The sequence below is a fragment of the Dermacentor albipictus genome, chromosome 1 (genome assembly GCF_038994185.2).
Source record: "Dermacentor albipictus isolate Rhodes 1998 colony chromosome 1, USDA_Dalb.pri_finalv2, whole genome shotgun sequence".
In the NCBI taxonomy this organism is placed as follows: domain Eukaryota; kingdom Metazoa; phylum Arthropoda; class Arachnida; order Ixodida; family Ixodidae; genus Dermacentor; species Dermacentor albipictus.
This window is the reverse complement of record NC_091821.1, coordinates 100,665,190-100,687,568: the sequence shown is the minus strand read 5'-3', so window position 1 is coordinate 100,687,568 and position 22,379 is coordinate 100,665,190. Positions and strand designations below refer to the sequence as shown.

The 22,379-nt window shown below is 44.9% G+C and overlaps 1 protein-coding gene across 1 annotated transcript in view; it reads left to right on the top strand.

Annotated features, from left to right (window-relative positions):
• LOC135906169 (transcription factor A, mitochondrial-like) overlaps positions 1 to 22,379 on the top strand; it is a 39,684-nt gene that overhangs the window by 601 nt on the left and 16,704 nt on the right. Inside the window, exons 2-5 of the mRNA XM_065437424.2 lie at positions 9,561 to 9,631; positions 9,713 to 9,862; positions 13,374 to 13,463; positions 13,643 to 13,699. Of these exons, the coding sequence (XP_065293496.1) occupies positions 9,561 to 9,631; positions 9,713 to 9,862; positions 13,374 to 13,463; positions 13,643 to 13,699 (368 nt within the window). The remainder of the gene's footprint in view (positions 1 to 9,560; positions 9,632 to 9,712; positions 9,863 to 13,373; positions 13,464 to 13,642; positions 13,700 to 22,379) is intronic.

Below are 22,379 nucleotides of genomic sequence, written 5' to 3'. Positions count from 1 at the left end.
GGCGTAGACTTACCTGCGTTTGACTGTCGTGCATTCTTGGTGTCTCGTCCACCCTCGCAGCTACACAGTTCATATCGCTGATGCCATCGCCAGAGCTTGTCGTACTTTGTGTTTTTGTTTGCCTGGTTTCGAAACCGTGCGGGCCTGCAGCATTTAGGACTCTATACCGCTCTTGTATGACCAACGCTGATGTACTGCTGCAAATTATGGTCAGTGACAGGTCTTCCTCGCCACACCACAATCAAGGAGCTCCACCGCTATCCGGACCTCCCACCCGTACTCGAGCGGCGTTGTTGTTTCACCTGTGGCTCCTTCTCTAACTCGGAGGGGAACAGACGGTCAAAACAGATGACACGCATGAATTACCACTAAGATTTGCACCATGGGAAGAATGCTGTTGCGAGTCGCCAGACAGTTGACACGCCGCCAGTGCAAGGGCAACCACTCATCATACAGTGCGGTCATTGCCAGAAGAGCGGACTACACAAATGACACTATATTCATCGGCGCCGCGTGGGGCACAGTGTCCAGACTTTAGACAGTGGCGTTCCCGAGTGGCAACTCAGTGAGGCTACGGTTTTTTTACACCAAGAAGAGCTACCAATTAAGGTAATAGAGCTCCACGTCATTCTGTTCACCTTGCACACACTTATGGAGATGACAATGACGGCATGCATAACAGCCAGAATAAACACCTTTACAAACTTGCTGGAGGCCTTGAAATCACCTTCAAGACCCCCACGAGTTGGTACTTGAGAGTACTTTATGAAAGAAGCTGCATCGCATCTTCAGTCTCACGGGGCTGAGGTGAGTGTGGACTGGGTCCCGGGGCACGCGGGCCGTGTCGGTAACGGCATGGCCCATGACGCAGTGAGTGAGCTGCTATGGAACTCCTGCTCGTCTGCTCCAATGGGCAAAGTCCCTATTGCAGTGAAGCGCTTGGGACAGGAAGGTCCAAGAGAGCGGGGCAAATTAGAGGCAGAAAAGCAACACCCAGCCTAGCGACTTCTTCGCGACACTGAGGTCCACACAACGGCAACACTTTCCCCAGGTGTCTTCCTCGCGGCGCTCAGGTGCTGATCCACAAAGCCAGGATGGAAATGGGCCTCACGGAGGATGTGGTGGCATGGTGAAGGACCATGTTGAGGGGAACTTGGAATGCCAGAAATGCTACTAAGGAGAACGCACTTCAATGGGATAAAGCAACTTCCTCCAGCGCGCTTGCTGTCACTTGTAAGACATGCAACATGAGAGTGCGCTCCAGTCTACACCACTTCCTGTGGGAATGCCCCAGCCTCGAAGAGACCAGAAAAATGCACTGAGGGCCCGCTATTAATAGCCAGGATCACTGGATTAGGCAGGCCGCCCAGGTTGATGGAAGGCGCACATTATTGTCATTGTGGCTGGCAAGCGAAGTCAGACTGCAAGGCCACTACTATATATGTATATATATATATGTATATAATATAATTATTTACCTATCCTACCCTTATTCCCCTTCCCTCTTCCTAGGCCAGAGAGCCATCCTGTGTAATAAAGTTTGACTCACTCAGCCAAAATTAACTTGCGGTTCATCTCTAAAGCATCCAACTGAAAGCATTAGTTTTTCTGTCTGTCTGTCTGCACACATATGACTGGCTTCAGCAAGATAGGCTGTGGTGTATGTTTGAAAACTGCTGGCTAGTAGTCCTTTGAGCAACGATAAAATTGCTTGCACTGGTCTACTCTGTCAAGTGTTGCAGCATTCAGTGGCAGATAGATACCCGTCTTTCAGACTCGGTGGACGCCAATAAATGGACTGGTCAACCAGAAGTGCTGCATGCAAGAACTTTGCAGCCTAGTGCCACCATGGTCTGGCCAAAGTCACAGAGTTTCTTTTCACAGGAAATTCGGGGTTATTGCAAGGCTGGTGCTAATCTGCTTCTCATGCTAGACAGGCTCTGAACACCTCCAGTTGGGGTGATGTGTCTTCTGGTGTTTAATGTGCATGTTGGGGTGCTTAAATGTGTGCAGATATTGCTCTGCTGCACACAAATAACCAAAAAAATTCATGTATAAACTCCACTGGAGTTGTTCAAGTCTGCGTAAGCATTGTTCCGCTTGTTCATCTCCACACAGCCGGTGTCGTTATCACTCTTGTCAAACGAGATGCAACCAGTATAAACACTTATCGACCCTTATCAGTTATCAACCTTATCGGGCTACATCTGGCCCTTATCAACCCTTATTGGTCATTATCATCCTTATCGCAATCGATCTGGCCCTTAACCCTGAACCATCCTTATTGGACATAATGGGATGATTATAAGCCCTTATCGTTTATTCGTGCCTTATCTATCCACATCTCGGACCATGCTCAACTGTGATGAAACCTATACAACCCCTCATCACTCTTATCATCTTTATGAACTCATTGACTGGTTATGTGTCTGTGTTGCACAACGTGAAGAGCATAAGCCCTCAGAGATCGGTGGCGTTTCAGACAGTGAAGGAATGCCCCAACGGAAGGCACATCATGCAACCATCAAAACGCATCTGGGATGTGGCGTGTCTGGCATTATATTTTCCCACAATCAGCATTTTCCTAATGTCTACACTGCTCCTACTTGGGTCTACATGTGGTCCTAGAGATGGCTTTTATTCTACCATCACCCAATATATCAAGAAAGCCTTCATAGAAACTGTTCTCCTTTGACATTTGTTTTTTATCTCCGGTACAACACATTCATATGGTTCAGATATATTCACCTTCTGTAAGCATAGATGTTTAGCCTAGTGGGAAGACACTCGGCTCCTGGCCGTGGGGTTGTAGGTTTGGAACTCGCCACTGCCAACTTTTCCTCTCGAATTTATCCTGTTCTTTCATACATTTTCTTTTTTTTTATAGCAATTCTTTTTATGTGACTGACTGGTTTCCTCATTGAATTGGCATAAAAAAAATGCTTACGCATTTAAAAGATATATGGCCATACGTGTTTCTGTAAAGTTGCTGAGTGGGCTGCATTTTATATGCCTGAATATATTGAAAGCAGTTACACTGCAGTTTGTGTCAATGTGCTTTCTGGCTTCCTAAATGACCCAGCTTTGGCACAAAGCAACTAGCAGGCGCGTCAGTGCAAGGTTCTTTGCCTTTTTGTCTAGTCTCGCACACCACGGTATGGACATCTGACTCTTAGAGTGCAAATAAATAATAATAATGATGTTAAAGAAGACATGCATTTCAGCAGCATCAACACCACCTCGAAACAGCTAGTGGGACTCCATCTTGGAGACTGGTTAGGCAGTAAAACACACTGCAGTAAACAGCATCATATTTAATTGGAGGTGCTGGTCCTTCGTCCACCCTACGACGACGCAGTCTTAAAGCTACCCTCCATCATGCCCAATGGCTCTAGACTTACTTTGCCAGTTTCAACCACCCTAGCTGTTGCTGGTACACTATGTCAAAGGATGCGACCATCTACCACAGCACAGGTGACAACATTGTCAACAACCGGTCGTCCAACTACAAACAGATAAGTGCACACAGTAAATGCGATGACACTATGAAACTTAATATGATCTACCTCACAGACGTGACTAGCTAACCTATTGTACCAAAACCACAAAGCGGACCTTCACTTCAAGTTGGCCTTTAAAGGCTGACTGCAATAATATTCTAGGCCGTGTAAGAGGCCTAATTTCAGATAGTGTAGAGATTGACCAGCCTCCAGCAAAATTTTACATTTGAAACGCAAATGGATGCATAGGGAAAGGCTTGCATAAAATGTGTGTTTTTGATACTGAAACTCAAAAAAAAGAACAGCACCGTTATTACTCCCCAGAAGTAACGCTTGACTCAAAACACACAGCTGCTTAGCATGACCCAGAGGCGACCTGCTGGCACTTGCATCAAATCTGCTAACCACCATGTGTATGTGTCGTCTGCATATATTTAAAGGCTGCTAATAAAAAAATAAGGCGATTACCAGTACTGCAGTTTTGCCGAGATTTCTTCAGTAGTATGTACTATTAATTTATTACCAATTTAGCCAAAGTGAAATCTTATTGCAATTGCTTTATGTGAGTCCTTGGCCACCCAACAGTTAGAAAGCGTCATGCTGCACAATGCTTGTACACTTACTCCCAACAACTTGCTTAAACCTTCACAAGCTGCATTGAGGGTGTTGTTGACATATGCATTTGTGCCAGTGCATCGATGAGTAAAACTGATAAGATCAAACACATTATAAAAGGTATTGCCGAAGATTCATTACAGATGTTGCTCTCAAAAAGTCCTTTGCTCTTGTCAAGGTCATCGACCTATGTTATGGCGAATTCTCACTTGGCGTCCTTCTGAAAAGCCACTTGCATTCCTGACTTTTTCCACTGACTAAGCCTCTCTTCTTCAAAGTGCGCGAGGAGGTTGCACGCTAACTATCCCTGATGTAATGCATACAGGAGCCAATGACGTCTTTGCCTTCCATCCTTTGTCAGCATAATGAGCGGCAATTTTGGAGGTCCTTCTGAATGCTCAGGCACTGCCAACAGTCGCCACACCACTGACTTATGCCACAGTTGTCCAAGTACCTTTACCGCTGCTATTCTCACTGCCTAAACCACTGTGCCTGTTCATCACGTCCTACTGCCCTCTTTTGCTCTGTTCAGTAGCTGACCCGGCCCAGTGGCCCACTACAGACTGTTTCAATGTAGTCCTGGTCATGTGGAATGCTTGTGTTAATGTCAGATGTCAGATGCTGCCTAATTGCGATGACAGCAGAGCTCCTCCTTACATGTCGCAGCACTTCACTGCACCACCAAACTCACCACTGACCTATTTCATCTTGGATTGCATACCTGTCGAGCACCACTGCTTGCCTTCTCTATGAGGCCGCTTGATTTTCCCAATGCGTTTACATTTTGCTATTTAAGAGCAGGAAAAATAATAGTCCCAGTTCCCAAGGTAAGGCACCTCTTGAACCACTCCAGGCCTTGTTTCTTTCCTAAAAACCTGATGGTTTGTGCATGACATCACTGCCCTTGCCCTAGTTGATACTGGTGCCACTGTCTTTGTCATTTCTGAAAAAACTCTTCTGCTCACATAAAAACGTAGTGATGCCCTTGTCGGATATGTCGTTTCAGGCTGCGAAGAGCGTCAAGCCTTTGGCTTTGTGTACTGAACGTTTGGTGATTTGAGGACTATTATACATAGTTATGCATTACATGGCCTGCCCAGCTCCATTTTTTTCGTCCTTCGTTCTGCAGTGAACACAAAATATAGGCTGGTGGTGACAATGATGATACATAGTTAAGCTTCTGGTTGTCCTGTTGATACAATATAGTTCTGAGAAGGTATTTTCTTTCTCAAAGTGCTATTATTTATTGTTCATGGGCCGAAGTGCAATTTTTAACATTGTGCCATGCTCAGGCTAACGACACTGAAACTTCTGTTAAAGTTCCGATCACAGAACACACCACCATCCCAGTGGAGTGTTGGCACCTTGCGCCTGTATAGCATGACTGCTGTTTTGACACAGTTGTTCTTTTTGAGCCTTCCAACATCTTCCACTGTTGCCAATTCTGCCCTCTGCCGTTTACTCTGCTCACAGTTTGCAAGGGTTTCCAATGGGCTGTTCATTTCCATTTTGCAGCAGTTGGCTGTAACTATCCTGCAAAATTAATACCTTGGCCCCGTCCGCCTTGTTTACTGTCTCTCCTTCATTAACAGCATGGTGATCCTGACTCTTGAGCTCTGCCACCTCCTACCCAACTACTGGACGTTCTGCACTGCTCCATTGATGGCATGCGACACCTGAGTAGTGTGCTCAGCACACCAGTCAGTTGTCACATTCCAACAACACTTTGGCTGATTCTTCGATTGTCAGACCACCTTTTTGGGTCCACCATTTGCTACCACATTGTCATGGGCATCCATGCACCGCTGTGCCAACACCCCTACCATGTGTTGGTTGAAGCATCATGTTATTGACAATTAAGTGAGTGACATACTGAAACGCAGCATTGTGCAGCCTGCCAACAGTCCCTAGTCATTGCCAGTTGTTCTTATAAAGAAGAATTGGTCCATGCAGTTCTGCATTTGCTATCATTGTCTTAACAGGATCATGCACATAGGTGTTTATCCTTTGCTGTGGAATTCTTTTCACTTGATTTATGCTATGGCTATTGGCAGGCAGCAATGGCGACCTAATATGGCATTTGGAACCGCAGCTGGCTTATATAAATTTAATGTTATGCCGTTTCAGCTCTTCAACAGACCAGAAACTTTTGAAAGGATGATAGATGGCATACTGTGCAGCTTTAAATGGCATACTTGCCTCTGTTAACTCAATGCATCATTTTCTTTTCATCTTACTTCCTGACTAATCTGTTGCATCTTGAGCAAGTTCTCCAGTGCATCCTTTCTGCAGGTTTTCAGCAGAATTTAAAGAAATGATGCTTTGGTATGCAAGAACTTGCAATTTTCGACTGCATTGTTTCTAAAGAAGACATTATTCCAGATGCTGACAACTTTGTGCAGTTGCCTAATTTCTCAAATCAATGTTGCTTCATGGGCCTTTGCTCACATTCCTGATAAGTGGATGCCAATTTCTCCCTTTCATGAATTTTCCTTCATCCTGCAGGCTTCAGCAGAACTGATTTTCTTATATTTCTGATGCTTTATAAGAAAAATTGCATCTTGATCACACGTTTGACTAGTCTCCTGCTCTTTCATCGTGGTCACCGGCATGCAAGCTGCATGCAAGCTGCATTCAAGTGCTTACACTGCCTGCTTACATCATGGCCCATACTATGCCATTTAGATCCTTCTGCATCTAGGGAAGTCCACATGGATGCGAGTGGTGTTGGCATTGGCACTGTACCAGCTCAGCGGAAACCCGGCTTCACTGTATACGTTGTCACATGCATGAGATGTATGTTCTTGAAAGCCAAGTCAAATTATTCAGTCAATGAAAAAGAATGTCTGGCCATCACCTTATCACTTCAAAAATTTCACCTATATCTCTATGAGCACCCTTTTTATGTCACAGATCGTTATGTGCTGTGTTGGCTATTGAAGCTGAAAGACCCATCTGGCCAGGCTAGCCCACTGGGTTCTCAAGCTCCAGGAGTGTGACATCCGTATAATCTATCACTGTAGTTGCAATTACACAGACATCGACTCTCTCTTTTGCCTACAAGCAGCTGAAAGTGCTTGCCTCTGTATTTGTGTCTCCTACAGCCAGTGATATGGCTTCCGAATAACAGCTAGATCCATGTATTGGCGCGCTTCTAAAATATGTTTCTCAGAGCTCCCAACTTCCATGCTCTCAAGTTTTGTGCCCCCAAGCTTCCCACTTTGTGATTCGTGATCCACTTGTGTATTGGCAGAACTACCTTTCTGACGATCTCCAGTTGTTTCTTGTTGCTTGTCACGTCTGCAAAGACATACGTGCTGATTTCCACACTGACCTGTAGTGTGCACATGCTGGTTTGTTCAAAACCTACGCCAGGCTTTGCTTCAGGTTTTACTGGCACGGCATGTACCGGTTCTTGTATAGCTACAGTCACTTCTGCCTCGAGTGCCACTTCCGCAAGTCTCCTGTGCATCCATAGTCTGGGTCATGCAGCCAGTTTTGTGTGCTACTCATCTCTTCAGTAGAGGGTATCAACCTGTACAGACCATTTCCGTGCACTGGATCATTGGGGCCATCAGCCACCTGATGCACTATGTGGAAACTGCTTCTTGTCAGCCACTACAGCATACAACATTGCATTTTTTTTATCTTGCTACATTTAATTCTTTGCCATGAGGGACAGATGCCGTGCTTTCCTTTTGGAAGTCTGTACCACACTCCTGACTGAATGCTGTTGACCATATAATGATGGCATTCAACCTGGTCCCGCGCAGAGGCGTAGCCAGGGGGTGGCACACGGGGCATGTGCCCTCCCCCCTTCCCCCTACCTTCCATGCCCGGTCAAGTTGGTGACCCCCTCCCCCCCCCCTAAAAAAATTCCTGGGTATGGCCCTGGTCTTGCAGAGCACTTAAACCACACTCTCAATGACATGCTGTTTGTGTACGTTGTCTTTGACCAATGTAGTTGGGACTTTGTGCTCCAGTTTGTGACATATGCTTACAATATTGCCTCACAAGCAACTACTAACTTCTCGCCTTGCTTGCCGTGAACCTTCCACTACATTCAACACCATTCTTGAATAACGACCCTATAATTCTGAGTGTACACCATTAGCTGTGCCTGCTTGACGTGCCAAAGAGTGACTTAAAAGCCACTTTTTTTTCCACTGATGACCAATACTAGCAGAAGTTGCAGTGTGTTGGTAAGTGTACATTGTCCAGCCTTTTTCTCGGTCTGGGTCCCTGGTATCTCGCCATGCCTCTCCACTAAGCTTGTCACAAAATATCATGGACTCTACCGTGTTCTCTGACAAAGTTCCCTGTAAACTATCTTGTTGAGTCGGTCACGCCTTCTACAGAACTTTGTCGTCATGGCTGCAAAATAGTGTACATTGATGTTTGAAACCCTATTATGGCCCATTTGTTGCGTCCTGCGTTTGAGTCACCATGCTGGCACCTTTTTTTTCCTTGTGATTGTAAATGTGATTGTGATTGTAAAGCGATTGCAAATGTGAAGGCGATTGTAAAGTAAAGTGAGTCACCATGCTGGCACCTTTTTTTCCTTGTGATTGTAAATGTGATTGTGATTGTAAAAAGTGATTGTAAAGAAGGATACGCATTTCAACAGCATTGCCAACATACCACGACAGCTGGCGGGATTTCATCTTGCACACTGGTTTCAGTGAAGCCTGCAGCACCATTTATGCACAACAATAAACGCCGTTTAACCCTTCAATGTGGGGTCATTTTGTTGGGTAATATAGAACGAACACAATGGTTTATCTTAAGTTATGCGGAAAGGAAAAAAAAATGACACGGATAATGGCAAATGCATTCTTAGTATAATATTCGCACTTGTGCCTTCGTTTCGTATCTCCTACCTAGTTTCATTCCAACGAGAATGCTTCTACAATTGCGCTGCTGTGTAAGGGAAAAAAAAACGCTATAAATGTACAACAAATATCAGAAACATGCAAGAGTGGTGGCCTTGTGCTACGGCACAAATATTTGAACAGAGAATCACCGCGGTAGTGGTGCACAAAGTCTGGGAATCATCCCTCCCATTTCCGGTTGTGTACTCCATATGGTGCAACCTTGTTCACGAAGGGGCGCATTCCACAGCACCATAACAAGAATCCAGACTGAGCAAACCTGGAGAGATGAGAAAATATGCTTCTAGAAATACACAGCAGATGGCGGAACTAGCTCAGAGTGTGACAACTTCATGTTGCTGCACAGATTCAGCTGGAGAGAGTGGAGGAGGTACGAGTATGTCAGTGATGTAACGGGACAGAAACGTAAAATCGTACCAGTATGTCGGTGATACTGAAAGGGTTAATAATAATTATTATTGTTAGCCAACTTACTTGACTTTGCGTGACGTTTATCATGTCCGTGAGATCTTTTACCGATATTAAGTAGCTGTAAACTGTTTGCAACATGCAGGAAAAGATTTCAAGCAAGTGGTCTCTATAGCTGCCAAAAAGTGGAGAGCAGTGGATGAGCATACAAAACAGGCAAGAACAGCATCTACTTCATGCGCGATTTAATTGTTGATTTATGCTCGTGTTACTGAACTTGTTTTGATCACATTTCAGCTGTATGCCAACAAAGCAAAGGATATTTCGGTGCAGCGTGAGAAGCAGTACAATGAATATTTGTCCACTTTGAAAATTGAAGAGATTATGGCTGCTGGTCGAAAGGCCAAGGATCTGCACCTGAGGAGCAAGAGCAATCATTTGGAAGCAGTGAGATGCTTTTGCATTTTTTGTTGTTTGTTAAATTTGTGTGTTAGTGTGTGTTTGTGTGTGTGTGTGCACACGGTGGGGGGAGGGGGGTTATCTTCTAAACAGGGCTCCTACTCTGCAATCTTTTTATCCTTACTGCCTTGCGCCTTTACCTCAAAAATCAAGTCAGTCTATTATAGTAACTATATTCTTTGAATCATACCAACCCTTTAATCCAATAAGGTCTACTAATGGTATCCATTACAGCAGCAGTGGTTTAATGAAACTTACGAAATCTGTTGGTTGAGCATTACATGTGTCACATGTATGCTCTGGGTTCGACTCCAGCTTGGGCAAGTTGTCTTTTCGTCCACTTCTCTTTTCCCATTACTAATAGTATTAACAGAAATATACTTCCTCTTAAGATTACCAGACACTTTAATTAGACAAATGTAACTTCATTTTTCCTGCACTCTCTTGCCTTCAGTATCAGCCTTACATGATTGTCATTTGACAAAATACCAAGGCCGAAGTTCTTACAATTCATCCCAAGCTGCTGAAAAGAGTGAGTTATGTGGCCTAATGGTAACTTAAAGTTACCTTGCACTTCGAAGCAGCTGAGACTTTATAATACCTTGAACAAGCCGTGAGAATTTCGTTGACAATGACAATCAGCTAGCACTAACACTGCATCTATGACACTATTAAATTTTCGCGTCTTTGCCCATTCCTCTTGCAAGTCCTGTCGTTTCTGGAGATATTTTGCAGCCCCGGGTGCATCTGAGATAAATTTAATACTTCCTCTTTCAAGAACTATTATGAGCCAGGGTCATATCCAGGAATTATTTTTTGGAGGGGTTTCACATGGACGATGACCATCTTGAAATATTCACTTATTTTTGATCGTGAATTAAATACTGGAGTTTTACGCGCCAAAACCACAATATGATTAAGACATGCTGTAGTGGGGGCTCCAAATTAATTTTGACCACCCAAGGTTCATTAATGTGTACTTAAATCCAAGTACACAAGTGTTTTTGTATTTTGCCCCCCGTCGAAATGTGGCCGCTTTAGGCCAGGAGCCCACAATCTCGAGCTCAGCAACGCAACGCCAAAGCCACTGGGCTACCACAGCGGATATTGTGTGTGAATCAAGCCATCACCTCCTCTAACTAGGTGCCTGGGACGTCACTTCCTTTCCCATTGGAGGTGCCCTGCCACATGCTGCGAGCTGAAACAGCAGGGTAGCACTCATAACCGTACCGCTGGAGTTATGTAACTCCCTTGGTGTAGCTTCCTGCCGGCAGTCTGGGTCGGTAGCTTCCGTTCTCGTGTCCTATACAGTGTAGGAGCTGAGGACGGACTTTGCGATGAAAACAAACTTGGGAAGGTTTATTTTACATTATTTACAGTGAGGTGAGAGTCAAGTAACAGTCGTACAGTCATTACGGGCCGGCAGCAACTCGGACGCTGCGGCCCACGGCAAGAAGTTCGAGAGAGGTGAATCAGGGAATGCTCTGGTATCTCTGGAATGCTCCGCGTTCTGCGTCTTTTAAGCCCTTCGGTGACTGGAAGACGCGTCATGTTCGGCCAATGGGAGAGCCCGCTCAGATGATGCCATTTTCGGCCAATGGTAGGCGCCCGTGCGGTGATGTCATACCCGGCGGCTCCCTGCGGTCTTGCCTTGCCGACTTACGCGCCGTCACAAAGGCCAGGTGGGCGACGGCGGACCAAGGCAGGCAGAATTGGTCTTGCCTCGCTGGCTTGCAATGCGCTCTTCAAAGGCGAACGGGGGGGGGGGGGGCGACGCTTGGGCCCCAACTGTCCGAGGGCCCCCTACTCCTGGCGGTATGTCCTCGCTGACTTGCAAATGCCCTCTTGCAAGTGCAAGAGGGCAATGCAAGTGCCACGTAGCTGGGCAGAACCAAGGTAATGTTGTTTGTTGTCGCTTGGGTTAAGTCAGACTATATTTAGTATTCTGCTTAATTGCAGAATTAGTTATTATTAATAACTCGATTAAATATTATATTTAGAGCAAAAGTGTCAATTAGAGAATTGTAGACTATACTGAAAAATTCCCGATCCAGCTTTCTGTTGCTCAATATGTGCTTCATAAAATATTTTTTTCCAAGCCTGAAAGAAAGATAATGAAAAGTGCCACGTGACTAGTAATTGCGCAGCACTTTTGGCGGGCTTTGGCAGGGTTCTTTCAGGCTTGGAAACAGGCCACCACAGTTATGGCCCAGTGGAAAGAATGCCTGGCTCGGCAACGAGAGGTGCGCGGTTTGATCTGTACCACCGTATAGCCACTGATTTATAAGACAGGTACAAGCAGCCCCCGGCCAGATGTCCAGCTTTCCAGGGGCACATTGCTTAATTGGAAGAGGTTCGTAAGACTGCTATTCTTGCTGCGCAAGACCCAAGACAAACTAAACACCCAACAACTTTCAAAAAGGAATCTAGCGGTTCCATGCTTCCAACTTCGCAATAGGTGGGTGTCCTTCCAAGTGTCTGGAACTCCCATAGTTGCCAAGCACCAGGTCAGGAGCACGTTTGTACCATTTTATCAGTAGATACCTGGCCACAGCACTTGTCTGCCTCCCACAGCAGCGACGGATGCTCGACTATTTCACCAAAGCTGTGGTGGGGACAAGGGGTGCCAAGAGACCATCGCAACTCTCTATACGGTCCCCTTTCGAGATGAGAACCCACGTAAACAAACAATTGTCAGATCGTGATGTGCCTCTACCTGTTAAAACAAAATGGTGGGTTTTCGGCGGCACCACGATTCGAACCCAGTGCCTCCCACATACGAGGCCGATGCCCTACCATTTCACCACCACTGTGGTTTACAGATGAATATCTATTTACAGATGAATATTTTATTCAGAGTGCACAGGCATCAGTGGCACAGCTAGAGGTACAAATGGCAAAATCACTTTAGCAGTATTCCCATAGAGAGCCCTGAGCATCTGCACCCTGTCGTTTACTTGGCGAGGTGCGTTCACTGCACTGCAGTATGGTCAAAAGTCATACTTCACAGGCTAATGCAAGGGTAGTCTTTAGGGACTGAAATCAAAACTCACCGTCACGTCAGCAGTTTCACTGTTTGAATGTTTTAGTGCTAAATTTCTCAAGGTTTGAACAAATTTACCTATTTCACCAAACATACTAAAAAATCCCTAGAGCTGGGAATTTTACCCATATTTGGCAGCACTGGGCTCTAAATTAGGCTGTAATGGCACTTTCGCTGTGATTGCTTTCAGTAAATGGCCCAAACCAAGCATGAACCAGAGATATGTATGCAAAGTGTCCACACAAATTTTATAACTCAATGCCGCTGCTGCTGAGAATGCACTAATTGCTACGAGTGACAACAGAAGACCATGAGCTATCTGTATAGAAGGGTTACTACGAGAACAGCGGGGATAAGCTGTGCCATTAAATAGATATTATGCCCACTTTTGCATAACTTTAAATGCAGTCCTCTTATGTGCCTTTCTTCTTTCTTCTTTCTCCTTTGACCTCTTAGAAGGTACGACAACTAAAGAAGCCAGGGCCTCCTCGGTCAGCGTATACTTTGTTCTGCATTGAAGCCAGACATCCTAACCTAAAATTTACTGTAAGTAGATCAAGTGATTCATCAGTGATTCATCAAGTGATTTTGCTGACACCTCATGTAATACCCCCTTACCAGGGCATTTGAAAATATACATAAATAAAATAAGTCAGTATAGATATTCATTACAGCTGACTTAAGTTACCAACAACTTCATTGTGCCTTCTCTACTCCTGTTTTAGGAAAGTTCAAAACTTCTGGCTGAAAAATGGAAAAACCTGTCAGACTCTGAAAAGCAGGTAAGGAATGCCACAGGCACTAAACTTCACGCTGGTGACCTTACAATACTGGTAACTTGCACCTGCAGCATAAATTAAAATGGCAACTAAAAAAAATGACTCAAAAACATTACTTGAATGTGTCAAACTGTCAATATGCAGCCAGTTTCCCCATGTAGTGGTGTCTGCTATATGCTTGTGAAAGGCTTAATCATGTTTGTTATAAACACAAGTGAACCTGGAAGTACAAAATTGTATTCTGGTTGAGTTTGCCTTGTTCACATTTGAAGTCATGCTCATGGTATATTGTGTCATTAACTTTGTGGTCATGCACCATTCATGACCATGACGACTGTGACGTGATAGTGCAAGCATTGCTGCATTGCTGATTTAACTGTCATGTTGTCATGTACTTCAAATTCGTCCAAAGGGTGAAAGTGTTCAGGCAAACTAATGTTTTTTGGGGCATCTGGCTACATGTTTTGACAAGTTTGCTAACCCTGTCATCTAGCTCATCTGGCAGTTGGAGTTAGATGTCTGGCTGAGCTTCCATGTGGCTTTGGTAACAGTAAGGCTTGTATTCTGCACTGAAGGAACAGCATTTTCTATAATATGGAGCAACAAGTGCAGTAGGGGATTTTCAATAGTTCGGTTCCTAATCTCTAATAAAGGTGCAGGAGACTTCCAAGCCATGCGGGAGAATGCACAAAGCTAATGCTGTTTTTTGGCTTTCCATCACATGTCAGTCATTTTTCATCGTGGTCTATAAATGAAAATAATTTGTTACTCTGTTATGGCACTGCACGTAACTCTTTCCTTACCATAAGAAATAGGCTCATTTTCATTGCTTTTGTGTTTTAAAAGGGTCCCGAACCAGCCCTTAGTCTTCGTAAAAAACAGTCTGTAAATAGCATATGCTGCCATGAGCATGTCAACCAAATTTTGCAGTTGTGCATGGCACGTGAAGCTCGCAAGCGGAGCGCGAAGTCACCGTTTTCTCAAACGCTCTCTTTTCAACACAAGCCTCGCCTCACTCTCTTTTGGGACACTTTATTTCGTGATATGGCAGGTTTCGATATGCAACTGCTGTTGGTCAATAACCGACATAAATCAAGAAGGGTGTTTGGATCAGTGTGCTTCTTCCTGCTGTTAATGTCTATATTTATTGATGCAGTTTGACAGGATGAAGCAAGCGAAAATATGCTTTGATTCTGAATGAATTCTTGTCAAACAATTTTTGTATTAATTCTTCTCAAATTCTATAAGAATTATGTACTTGTGCTAAAAAGACATGCACTCACCAAGAATAAAAGAAAAATAAAGAATATGATGTTTCGGCCTCCATACGGGTCCCTTGATCACGATGAAGATATAAGCATGGGCGCACAACTATTTATGGGTGAGGTGGTGCAGTGTGCGGGTGTATGTCTCGGGAAGATTACCCCGTGTCCTGTTTATGATATAAGCATGGGTGCGCAAATATTTGTGGGTGAGGTGGCGAAGCGTGCGGGTGTATGTCTCGGGAAGATTACCCCACGTCCTGTTTATGATATAAGCATGAGTGTGCAACTATTTATGGGTGAGGTGGCGCAGCGTGCGGGTGTATTTCTTGGGAAGATTACCCCGCATCCTGTTTATGATATAAGCATGGGTGCACAACTATTTGTGGGTGAGGTGGCGCAGCGTGCGGGTGTATTTCTTGGGAAGATTACCCGCATCTTGTTTATGATATAAGCATGGGTGCGCAACTATTTATGGGTGAGGTGGCGCAGCGTGTGGGTGTATGTCTCGGGAAGATTACCCCACGTCCTGTTCATGATATAAGCATGGTTGTGCAACTATTTGTGGGTGAGGTGGCGCAGCGTGCGGATGTACAGTTGCCAACTAATTTTTCGGACTCCAAAAATTCGGACATGCTCGATTATTCGGTCTGCTTCGCGGTACCACCATTGTCCCCACAGACCATAATGTATTCACCAGAACACCGTGAATTCAAAGCGTGCCACCATATTGATGAGCACCGGTCGCGCCATCTATCCCAAGCGCCACGAAGTAGCAGACCTGGGCTGCCACACTGGGAGATGCGACCCGGAGCGAAAGCGAAACTTGGGCTTTTTAGCTGGGTGGAAAGTGTGTTTCGCGTTTTTTCTAACCTGTCATTTTCACTGTCTCGATTCAATCAAACTTCAAGAGCTCACGCAAATCTGCAATGGCCACACTGAGCGCTGTGCAGACTGCAGAAGCGATACATCGGGTAAGTACGCTATTACGTTTGTACAAACTGTGCGCTATATTCTAGAACACGGGTGAATTTTTCAGAACATAACCTGTGAAGGAATTTACAGCACTGTGTTGGTGCCATATATTATTAAAGCACGCAGTACATTGTCCTCTGCACTTTCAGTTTGGTCTTGTTTGTCATGGTCACTACTGGGTTGGCCGCGTTTGGCAACCAACTGGCGAGGTCGTTTGACTGGGCTTACAGCCTGCCTGATTAGCAGACGCCTGCCCTTCACCACCTGCACATTGAAAACAAAATAGACGTTATAGTAAGAAGGGCTGTAGTTCTTCCCCATGTCATCACTGTGGCGAAGATATAAAGTCCTCTCAAGATGAAATAGAAAATACACCAGGCCAATTGTATCGTGCAACCACTTAAGAGTACAACATTCAGAACACAAGCCTACAGCACTCGAACAAGCAGCATATGATGCTAAACCTGCACTCATTGGAAAACGAGGAACTACAGTAGTTATAATGTTCAACTACATGTGCAGTCAAAGCCCGTATAACAGGGCGAGCATGACAGATGCAGGTGTTGTACAGTTGCACAAACCATGACGGGGCACATAAAATTAATATCCCTACTTAAAGCTGCATCATCAGGGACCCCTTTGGTACAAGACAACAACCGCACCTGCATTCCAAGAAATTAGCCCCACCAACTCCAGCTACCTGGTATCAGACCTGTTTCGCGTGTGCGAGGCCATATCGGATTGTTGGCGCTCCCTTGGAAAAGAAAACTAAAAAAAGAACTGGTGAGAACGAGCAAAAATTTTTACAAAATACAACAATAATTAAGCACCTTATCTTCCTCGCCATATTACCGGAAAAATTTTGCGCTTTGCCCCGCATAACAGCCCGCACGCAGTTTAGAGTTCAGGAGGCTCAAATGAATTCGTTACGAATGACACCTGCAACACCAGCTCCTAAAGACAGGCGCGCTGCAACAACACCTTCGGCGACGAGCAATCGTCGTTTACGTTTTTGTGCACGCATGCTACGTGACGAGCTGACTTCGGTTTACTTTCATCAGCAATAACGCTCACCAGCAGGGCAACATATTATTGTCTACAACTTGTCGTTCACGCTTAATGGTCATGCCGTGCACCAGCTGCAAGTATCGCTAACCACAAACTGAACTGTTCCGCTTAACCGTCGGGAGCTCTGCCTGAATGAAAACACGAAAAGGCTTGCCTTTTTGTTATAGCCAAGGCAAAGCACCAGCGCGGGATTCTGCTCTGTAGGCTTCTTGTCCAGAAAGTGCTCGGAGCAAACCTGCATGTTACACATATTACGTTCGTAGGGCGCAAAGTTGAACGTGGCACCAAAATATACACAGATCGAATACTCACTCCTGCATTTTCACTGGGTTGGTAGTTCTTATTATTCACTGCAGCTATCCACCGGTGGCGCAGTTTGTCATTCTTCATTGCGGATGGAAATCGGTGCAGGCTGAAAACACCGCACCGGCACAATTTCCTACGTGTGTTGTGCTCTTCGCAAACAGCGCTAAGCAACCTGCTCCTTTTGCGCTGGTTGTTTTGGCATTCAAACACGACGCAATGATGCCCAGATGACTTCTTGTACTTTGGATCCGCGTGAACGGGCACATTTCCGCACTTTGGAGTCCTAGAGCTGGCGCTTGCCATGTCTACTGGTCGCCGGCGAACACACTTTGGCAGCCCAGTACAAAATGGCGCTGGTCGATTGGGCAATCCAGGTGCGAGAGTATGCGTTCGGTTAGTCTGTGTGCGAGGCTAGCGTGTTCTGGTCTATAACAACTGCCGAAAGTTCGGACACCTTGCAACCTCTCGTCAGATTTTTCGGACACTCCTTGGGCCTACTCAATCGAGAGCACCATGCACCGACTCTGACCGGTGCATGGTTCCACTTGGTTGAACGCCATTTTTGTTTTGAACGGAGCCTCCTTGCTGCCCCACGAAGTGGCGCTACTGCAAATCGCCGCTCATCATTATCGTTTCTACCTGGTTCGTGCCTACAGCAATTCCGGTCTCAGCTTAGTAAGCCATGTCTAGACAATCCCGCAGCTGATTTGTTTCTTTCTTCATGCACGACACTGCTAGAGGCGACGTTTTTCGTTTGTGCGACTGGTGTCGGCGTGACAGCGCAGTGATGTTTGCTTTGTGTGCTGTGTCGAGGTTGCGGTGATCCAACGCGGCATACGGAAACATCACGTCAAGTGTCTAATGGTGCTGACTGTGCCCGTGCAGACTGCGCTGTAGAATGCTGGCAAGCGGGTGCTGGGAGGCCTAGGATTTGTCGCCTTCCAATGTGCTCCCTACTGACGCCGAAAATGTTCTGCCGAGACCTGCGCTGTGGTTGCATTGCGATTCCGGGCACCATCTCATTTGACAGTTTCACAGGTGCTGACACTGCTGTACTGACATACGCAGAACTCGGTGAAGGCGAGATCATTCGTCAGGTTTCTGCTGCACCGCCGAACAATGACTCCGAGTCGAAAGGTGACGCACCATGGGCTACACTGCCGTCGCATGCGGAGCGTGTACAAGCAGTGACTGTGCTTTCAGCCGCCTATAGTGACCAAACAACCGTCTTTGAGATTCAGGCTTATGTGACTATGCGTAAACAGAACAGCGTGCAACGGTGCATTCACAATTTCTTCCAAGCCTACTGCCAAGCATGAATAAGTGCGTGGAAATAAAGAATTTCTTTTCTTTTATCTTAATCTGCTTTTTCGGACACCTGTTTATTCGGACATTTCCGCAATCCCCGTGAGGTCCAAATAAACGGTCGGTGACTGTTTGTCTCGGGAAGATTACCCTGCATCTTTATGATATAAGCATGGGTGTGCAACTATTTGTGGGTGAGGTGGCGCAGCATGCAGGTGTATGTCTCGGAAAGATTACCCCGTGTCCTGTTTATGATATAAGCATGGGCGCACAACTATTTGTGGGTGAGGTGACGCAGCGTCCGGGTGTATTTCTCGGGAAGATTACCCTGCGTCCTGTTTAAAAGACCCATATGGGGCCCGAAACATCATGTTCTTTATTTTTCTTTTATTCTTGGTGAGTGCATGCTTTTTTGGCACCAATATGTTTCCTCACCAAACGAGTTTTCGTCGAACACTTGACTATCAAAATTACGTACTTCCGAAAGAAGCTGACCATCGTCTTCTCATGCTTGGCTGCGCCTGCCTGTGTAGGAATTCAACTGTGTCCCCTGTGCTTATCGGTGTTGTAGCCATTTGGTCTCGCTAATTATGACTAGTTTTGAACACTCATCTAGCCTTGAACCACGAGAAAGTTAAGAGCAGACCACACGCACGCTGACTCCTCGCCGCTTCTGGTTAGACACCTTAAGCAGAATTTGCTTCCCATTGATCTATTGATAGCGCTTCAAAATGCACGAGTTAGATGTGGCTACTATTTGTCAGTCAAGCTGGTGCAGGACAAAGCTGGTCCACACCACGTAGCATGACCAGACTGGAGCATATGAACGCAAGCGCATTCTCAAGCCTTGTCATGTACAAAACAGACGCACTATAGTTGCATGTAGCTGCGGTCCGCTACGTAGCGTAGATATTACGGCTGATGGGGTGCCGCGGCGAGTCCACTTGCTGAGTGTACTGCAGCTAACTGAAGACAACCGCATGGGCACCAAAATTAGTAGTAGTGGCTTCTACGTGAACATCCAAGATCAAATTTAAACTGCGCACCACAGTGATGTTCAGTAGGCAGGGCATTGTGGGCACACTCCACTCCGCCGTAGCCTTCACAGTGCAAGGTATTGAAGAAGAAGCAGGAGCACCACAAGAAGGATCTTGCGCGACATTTGATTGCCATTAACTACGCTTCCGCTGAACACATTGAAGTACCTTTTACGGCAAAATAATTCTGAAGTCTATTTTAACTTGAAATGCATTTCTCCATTTCGATAATAAGTGGTTCAGGGCCCCTTTAACATTTCAAGACACATTAGTTGCAACATGTACCATAATACATTAAATTGTATTCCCGTCATTGGTGTTTTGGATGGAAGTAAAGCGTAAATAATTGCTCAGGGGGTTTATGAGATTTCTTATGTGATACTTCAAAGAAGCACCTCAAGAAGCTTGATTCAAAAGTAATAATTTGTTATTTTTAGTATAAGTACAGAGAGTAAAAAAAAAAATCTGAAATAATAAAATATGAGCTTTGCTTCTATTTCTCAACTTCTGTAAGCTAGACCTTGCAAGACAATTAATATGCAGATTTGGTGGCATGCATATTAGGCATAGTGACGCCCATGGTATGGGAGAAAGCCATTGCTTTGGAAATGTGAAAAATGTGTTAGCACTTTTGGTGCAAGGAGCATTTGTTTTTACTCGTGGCAGAAAGCCCCTGGTTCCTTTTTTCACTGCATTTCTTAGGTGCTTGAAGAAACAGTTGTCATGTTTGGGAGCATGCGGAAGCCTCATCATACTTCATTATCGTGTTCAGTCAGCTTTTCTGTGCAAGCAAGATAGTCTATTTAGCACCTTGAACTGGTGCTGGAGCCTTCACATGCTTTGCACAGCACTTGTACAGTACTGTACAGTAATGAATGAGGGCATTTGCACAGGCAGTGTTCAAAAAGCAAGTGATTAGATCGCTAGTCGAGCTTCTGCCAAAGGTCAGTCTGAAATCGATTGCGTGCTGTTGTGTGAGTGAAAGCTCCACGTATGGGGAAGGATTGTTTGCAGTAAATTATACATACACTGTTCAAACACTGATGGATAAAAAAAAAACTCTTGGTGTGAAAAAATTAAGTTGTACTTGATATTAGTCCAACAGGATCATCAAACCAATAGTACTCCTGAGCATGTACCGATGTTTGAGATGTTAAAACTACATAGACATTGAATCGGCAAATTAGGCAACCTCATGGAAGCTTCTGTGTCTTCACTGATGATTTATGTTACCGAGTTGACCAAAATACAAATATTGTGTTGTTTGATTGGGAAGTGCTATGAGCAATGGAAGGTAGTTCCGACGATACCTCCCGTCGAAGCTTTATTCTTCCAGTATCTCGAATGAGCCGAAAATTGTCAAATCTGACCAGTAGTGAAAGTTAAGTTGTCATTTTATTAACTGCATGGGGCATGCCTTGTGGAAGAATTCCAACGGCATTGTTCAACAACGTATCAAAAAGTCATCTATCAAATTGATTGATTTCTTCAGGCCCGGTAAGCAAATAGTAAGGGGACCATTTCTGTAAGGGAACCATTTGTCCTCTTAGATGTTTCAGGCATGCAACAGACTATGCTATGCATAGCATGGGCATTTCCAACCACCAAACCTGCATTTGATTTGTGGGTAATTTCTCTTGATTCAACATCAAGCTGTTCTTAACAACCACTGTACTACTACCTGTGTCCAAAACTAATGTGTTTAATAAGTGAGCTTGGAAACTTTGTGCAGTGCTGACCTTGTGAGAACCTATCGATTGGTTGAGTTTTATGCCAGAAATAGGATATTGGACACAGTGTTGTTTCTGGCATTATAGAAGTATTCAACAATATGAGAGGCTAGCGAGTGCACTTCTTTCTCTTATCACTGCATTTCTGTTATGTTTGCTTCTCTAATCTACTAGCTCTATTTCTATAACTGTTACATAATTGGTTACATAAATGTTAGACAATACATGTGGGTCTCCAATTATGTGGCGGCTGAGTGATGACGAGGCACCACATTTATTTTGGAAGTCAGCCTAGCCATGAAGACACGCATGTTGACAACAGCTGAGGAATAGGTACGATGGCAACTGTCGAGCTGGGCACCGAGTGTGTTCTCTCTCGCGTGACGAGCAATCTTTATCCTCATAACCATCACATTAACAGTGGCACTACACATACATATACATGAGCACACATTAGATGCAAGCAAAAGAACTTCATAAATTATGTGCAAGCAGAATTCACTCTCTTATAAACCTACTTAATCTCGGAAGGTTTCCTAAGACAATACATTTCTTCAGAACAGAGTGAGTTGTTAAACTTTGTAATTGCATAAGCACAGTCAGAAAGCAATAATATAGTCTCAGAGGCTTTGTGACAGTATTATGTTTGCGAAAGATTACGATACTCTTTGAAATAACCACAAAAGAAGGGTGTGTAATAGCTTGTCCCTTAGACACCACATTTGCCTCCTTTCAGATATTTATGACACCTCAAGGGCCCCAGTGGGTCATTACATAAGGGATAGGTGACGATGTGGTGATACACAGTTACGCTTCGATGGAAGTTTTAAAGTGGGAGTGGTTAGTTATCAAGGCGATGTAGCTGGGTATAGATTGTTGCAGTCTTAGGATGTGCATAGGAAAAAGATTGCTGAAACATTCTTGTGTGCACATGTTGAGGGTAAACAGCATTAGGATGGCTGTGGCAGGAGATGTGACGATCTGGCCGGATGAAGTGGTT